Source organism: Juglans microcarpa x Juglans regia, chromosome 5S (assembly GCF_004785595.1).
Source record: "Juglans microcarpa x Juglans regia isolate MS1-56 chromosome 5S, Jm3101_v1.0, whole genome shotgun sequence".
NCBI lineage: Eukaryota > Viridiplantae > Streptophyta > Magnoliopsida > Fagales > Juglandaceae > Juglans > Juglans microcarpa x Juglans regia.
In genome coordinates, this window is record NC_054603.1 from 3,287,585 (window position 1) to 3,293,695 (window position 6,111).

The 6,111-nt window shown below is 38.9% G+C and overlaps 1 protein-coding gene across 1 annotated transcript; it reads left to right on the plus strand.

Annotated features, from left to right (window-relative positions):
- The first annotated feature begins 809 nt into the window (after window positions 1-809).
- On the plus strand, window positions 810-3,591 carry LOC121268621 (BTB/POZ domain and ankyrin repeat-containing protein NOOT2-like). The gene is made up of 2 exons (XM_041172950.1): window positions 810-1,585; window positions 2,466-3,591. The coding sequence occupies exons 1-2, from the start codon at window positions 1,121-1,123 to the stop codon at window positions 3,465-3,467; spliced, it is 1,467 nt and encodes a 488-aa protein (XP_041028884.1). The 5' UTR covers window positions 810-1,120; the 3' UTR covers window positions 3,468-3,591.
- The last annotated feature ends 2,520 nt before the right edge of the window (window positions 3,592-6,111 follow it).

The following is a 6,111-nucleotide window of genomic DNA, read 5'->3' on the forward strand; positions in this document are numbered from 1 at the left end:
TTGATAGAAAAACGATCTCATCTTATGATTTCATTATTATAATTTTTTAAAATTCTCACATAATATATAATAAATAATTTAACTTTTTTAAATTTCAAAACAATAATAATATTATAAAAATATTTTATTCAATTTATCAAAAACTATCTCATCTCATCTCCTTATCCAAATGATCGCTATTGTTTCCCTTCATAATTTCTTATTTGTTCCTTCTGCTTTTTTCCCCCTTTTTTACGTTTATTTTATTTTTTATTTGAAAAAAAAACGGTAGTAGTTACCTCTAACTCTAACGTCGCCTGAAGAGCATGATATGCACGAAGTTTATAAAGGTAAAAATTGTTTCTATCAAGGGTTCTCCGGAAAAATTCCACAAAGTATGAAGCCTTGACTTTGAGAATAGGGATTGAAGACCATATAGTACTATTAATTTACGTTGGCAGTCAACATTAATACATTTATATATATATAAAGTACATCCAATTTACCAATAAGTACTATTCTGTTTGAACATATAATATACTTTAATATGTTAAGGTGATTTTTTAACTATAGTATATATATATATGTTATGTTAAGTAGAAGTACGTACTAAAACATGGACCAACCCAAGAATAATTGAGCATATCAGTTTGTGATCTTCTATCAACCAAAACAGTTCATTTTTCTCCCATCATTTTCTTTCTTTCCTCTTTCTTATTTAATTGACAATAATTATTCCATTTAGATTAGATTTCTTTTTTATTTTTCTTTTCTTTTTGGTTAAATACCTTATAAGCCGTCCAGAATAGCCACCCATATTGATATTGCCCTCTCTCTCTCTCTCTCTCAAAATATCTACCAACACAAAGCTAGCTACCACCACCACCACCACCCCACACACACACACACACACCACAACACCCCATTTGACACAAAGAATCTTAATAAAAACACAATCAATAGTTCCACCATCAACAAGAAGAGGGAAGTAAATGAACTCAGTCCTCTCCATGATATCTCCTTGCAGTTCTACCACTTCTACCACTTCCAAGCTGTAACCCTTCTGTTCCCTCTCTCTCTCTCTCTCTCTCTCTCGGACGAAAAGAGAGATTAACGCAACCCTAAAAAAGCATAAAAAACCATGACCCTCGATGAGTCCCTTAGATCTCTTTCCCTGGACTATCTCTACCTCCTCGTCAACGGCCAAGCCTTCAGCGACGTAACCTTCAGCGTGGAGGGCCGTCTAGTCCACGCCCACCGATGCATCCTGGCCGCGAGGAGTCTCTTCTTTAGGAAATTCTTTTGTGGGCCCGACCCGCCTTCAGGGCTGGACCCCGCTGGGTCCAGAATCAACCCCGCGGCGACACCGGGTTCGAGGTCGGGTGTGATACCGGTGAACTCGGTGGGCTATGAGGTGTTCTTGCTGCTGCTGCAGTTCTTGTACAGTGGCCAAGTCTCTATTGTGCCTCAGAAGCATGAGCCAAGGGCTAATTGTGGGGAGAGAGGATGCTGGCACACGCATTGCACCTCAGCCGTTAATCTTGCTCTTGACACTCTTGCTGCCGCTAGATCTTTTGGTGTTGAACAGCTCACATTGCTCACTCAGGTTTCTTTCAATTTATACGATGATGCCTTCTCCCTGTATCTTGGTCGGTGTGTTTTGTGGGTTTTGGAAATTTGGGCAATTACTGGATTTGGTTTTGGGAGGTTCGGTGAGATCCTTTGCGGTTTGTTTTATTCTTGTTGTTGTTCTATCTTTCTTTCTTTTTTTAAAGAAAAAAACTCTTTTAGATATCATTTTCTGGAATTCCCTTATCTTCTCATCATGAAGTAGGTGAGACCCGGTTCTGTTCAATATTCTTTTAACCTTTTTTTTTTTTTTTTCCTAAAGTTATCTTCAAACTTCTTCTTCAGAAGCAGTTGGGTTTTCTTCTCATATCAGGAACTGGATTATTCAGTTCATCTTTGAAGCAGTTGATCCATTTAACTTTAAATTTTCCAATACAGCTATCCTTTTCTTCTTTACCACCTCCATTAATTCCTCTAATACTTCCGTTCTCTTCGCTTTCTTCCCTGATATACGTTCAAAAAATCCCTTTTCTTCTGGGAAAAATGTTGATGTTCGTGTGACATAAGAAGCCTGTCTATCTTGTTTACATATATACCTTTGAGTTTCTTCAATTGGGTTCCTTCTCTCTCTCTCTCTCTCTCGCTATATATAGCTGCGTGCATGATCAGATCAAGATATCCAGTTTTGTCTTCCACAGTAAGAACACCAAATCTTTCCCAGACATCCACTTTCCCCATTTGGGTTAAATTGAAAAAAGGAGCAAACCAAGACAGACTGGCTACTTAAACGTAAAATTAGCACAAAACATCCCATCATTTTTGTTTTTATATAATCTATGCAGAAATATAACAAACATCTTACACCTTTTTATGTAAATCTCACTTACCATTAATATCTCTTGGCTTTTGGGCCACAGAAGCAATTGGCAAGCATGGTGGAGAAAGCCTCAATTGAAGATGTAATGAAAGTACTACTAGCTTCAAGAAAGCAAGAAATGCACCAACTCTGGACCACATGTTCCCATCTTGTTGCGAAATCCGGCCTCCCTCCAGAAGTCTTAGCCAAGCACCTCCCGATCGAAGTCGTGGCCAAGATTGAAGAGCTGCGCCTCAAATCCTCTCTGGCTCGCCGCTCCCTCATGCCCCACCACCATCACCACCAGCACCAAGATCTTGGTGCAGCCGCTGATCTCGAAGACCAAAAGATTCGTCGTATGAGAAGGGCACTCGACTCGTCTGATGTGGAACTCGTCAAGCTTATGGTCATGGGTGAAGGACTAAATCTCGACGAGGCATTAGCTTTGCACTACGCTGTAGAAAGTTGCAGCCGAGAAGTTGTGAAAGCCTTGCTTGAGCTCGGTGCAGCCGATGTTAATTACCCAGCAGGACCTGCCGGAAAAACCCCACTTCACATTGCTGCAGAAATGGTGTCGCCGGACATGGTAGCAGTCCTCCTCGACCACCATGCCGACCCGACTGTTCGAACCATCGACGGGGTTTCTCCCCTCGACGTTCTCCGAACCCTAACATCCGATTTCCTCTTCAAAGGAGCTGTACCGGGGCTAACACATATCGAACCCAATAAGCTCAGGCTCTGCCTGGAGCTGGTTCAGTCTGCGGCACTCGTTCTTTCGCGGGAAGAGGGCAATGCAAGTGTTCCTACTTCGACCGCTATATATCCGCCAATGAGCGATGATCATAGCAGCGGTAGCAGCGGAAACAACATGGCGGCGAACCTTAACCTTGATTCAAGGCTTGTTTATCTCAATCTGGGTGCGACGGCTTCAGGTCAAATGAGATCAAGATCAATGGATGGAGAGGATGACAGCAGCCACCATAGCCAAAGGAATTCTATGAACAGGCATGGGTCGCAAGGTGGCTGTGATCCAACATTGTATCACCACTCTCATGACTTCTAAGCTGAATGAGAAATATTTGTGATAAACCTGATTATAATATATCCATGGATAGTGAAAGAGAAGGTCGAAAGTTCATGAAAACTACTGATCATGGAATTTATTGGATTATCTATTTTCCGCTTTAGCTAGTTGTCATGATTCTCTCGATCGCTTTTCTTTTCGTTTCCTTCTCTCTTTGTGTAGGGTGTTATTTTGGTTTCTGTGGGCTTTTCAGTGATCATAATATGAAGTTCAGTTTCATTGGAGATGGAGGATGAGACAAGAAGGATCTGAGATTTTGCACCGAGGATGGACGCAGGTCAATCTTTTCACACCCGGCCTGTCAACTCCTTTGTATTTATTTATTTACTGTTATTAATTTGTTTCATGTCCCCCACCCACCTTCCCTTTGCCCCGATATATATTTCTATAATCTATACACGGGAAAATCTTTGGTTTCTTTTCTTTTGCTAGGGGAGTTTCCTGTTTTTTTTTTTTTTTTTTTTTCTTTATATTTTTCCCTAATGAAGGTGAAATGAGCTGTCTCTTCACTTTTTTTTTTCCCATTCTTTTTAGCACCCACAAGCATTTGGAGAAACTTGATTGGCTATAGGTTTGTTGATGATTTTAAGATAAATGTATGCCTATGGACAAATTGATTGGTTGTGTTGCATGAATGCAACATTTGTGTGTAACTATACACGACAGCTTAAACATTTTGTTATTATCTATTAATTCTTGATTAATCCCACCATGCAAACCTCTTTTTTTTTGCCCCCCTGCCTTTTTGGGCTTCTTTATTTTTTAAATCTTCCAGCAAGAACTTAGTGATTTTTTTTTTCATGCATTTTCTCCCTTGACCTGATCTGGGTATATATGTTGGCCTATATTTTTGTTGACCCTTGAGTTTGTCTGGTATTTTCCCGTGTAATTCTTCCCATTTTCTCTCATTGACTTAATTTGGATTCATCAAGCTGTTTTTTGAAAATACTAACCGTGCAAGCATTAAGAGCAGCATCATACATGCATTTTGTTCACTAGATCACTTTGCTTTTCAATCTGAGAACACATTTTCCTCATCGTATTATACAGACAGACGGGATTCAAAACAATAGAAACTAACACAGTGGAATCATTTCAACATGAATTATATAAGTTTATTGCTTATTGCTTGAATTCAATTAATACTTGTAAATCTCTGGAGCTAGGTAGCTTGCTAGCGACCATAATTAATGGTCAGAAAAGGTCATATATATAAATGCTACTGAGGCATTGATAAAAAAATTGTGCTCTTATTTTTTTTCATAAACCCGCGTTTGGGGCTTTAATAAGAAGCAAATCCTTTATGCATGTTTTTAATTTACTCCTTTTTTCCTTTTTGAATAACCAGACATTAACAGAGTTTTTATAATGATAGGCCCCGGGTGTACTAGTTCTTGATTTAATTGATTATGCTTTGAGTGTCTGCCTGCTTCTGAAAACCCTAAGGATCGGCTTCATAAAGTTTCATGTGGCAGTTACAATTAGAGAATCAGTTCATTATCGACGTTCCAGTCTTGGGCGGACGTACTATTGCTTGCTTAAAGCTGGCTAAACTAATTGATTATCACCATATTCACACAGCACTTGAATGGCACACCATACACGCTAGCTAGCTAGCTATCTAGTCGCACAGCTAAGCTACTAATAATTTAGGAGCTGCTGGATGGGCTTGCTTCCTCTTTAATTGCTTATGCTTGGTCAATTGTTGCATCACTGTGGAGTTGAATCTTTATTTATTATATATAGTTGTAGTTTTCGTTGTCTTTATCAACGTAGGGTGGTGCATAGATACAGTACTGGAACGCATCCGTGCTCAGTTTCTGAATATAGTACTCTGAATAGCCCGGAATGCATGCAGAATCTCGGCTTTCCTCATGAAGATTATCATGTATATTAATTCTATCACGAAATGCTTTCTGAATATTTATTATAGTTGATCATGGTAATTCATGATCAGGAAGAACCTTTTCATGCAACAATCCCGCCCGCCCCGTTCCGTTTGGTAGCGAACACTGAACAAGGATACAGATCATATACGTGCATCACCCTCCGGCTAGCTTTAGGGGCGCTGGAACAGTTTTTTTGATATTTCCTTTTCTTTTCCCTCATCTCCGATGTTGTCCTCACAACTAATTTCTCATTCTCTTTCCCTTTGGTGATGCGTTTATATATATTAGGGCAACTTTGTACGCTAGCTAGCTAGCTGGGCATTCTTTACTCCGTTTTCGTTGAACGTACGTACACGTTGTTATAATTACAACAAATTAATGGCATTTTGCATTGTTTTTTCTGATGCATTAAGTATGTCGATCGATTTGTGTGACATGTGAATGAGCGCAAGAGGGAATTATATATATATATATATATATATTATTATACCGACTTATAATTAAAAATGTGATAAAGTTTGACTTTCATGTTGCATGCTAGGCCAGAACAGAAAAGTTTCTGATCAATTACTGCTGGCTGATCTGTTGAGTACAATAAATACAACAATTACTGCTACGATCGATTGTTCTTAAAGTCATTAATTAAATTAGTTGAGCCATTATGATCAGTAGACGTCTTAGAGATCATGGCTATTTTCTCAGTATATATGGCAAGAAAAGAAATTAAATTAATT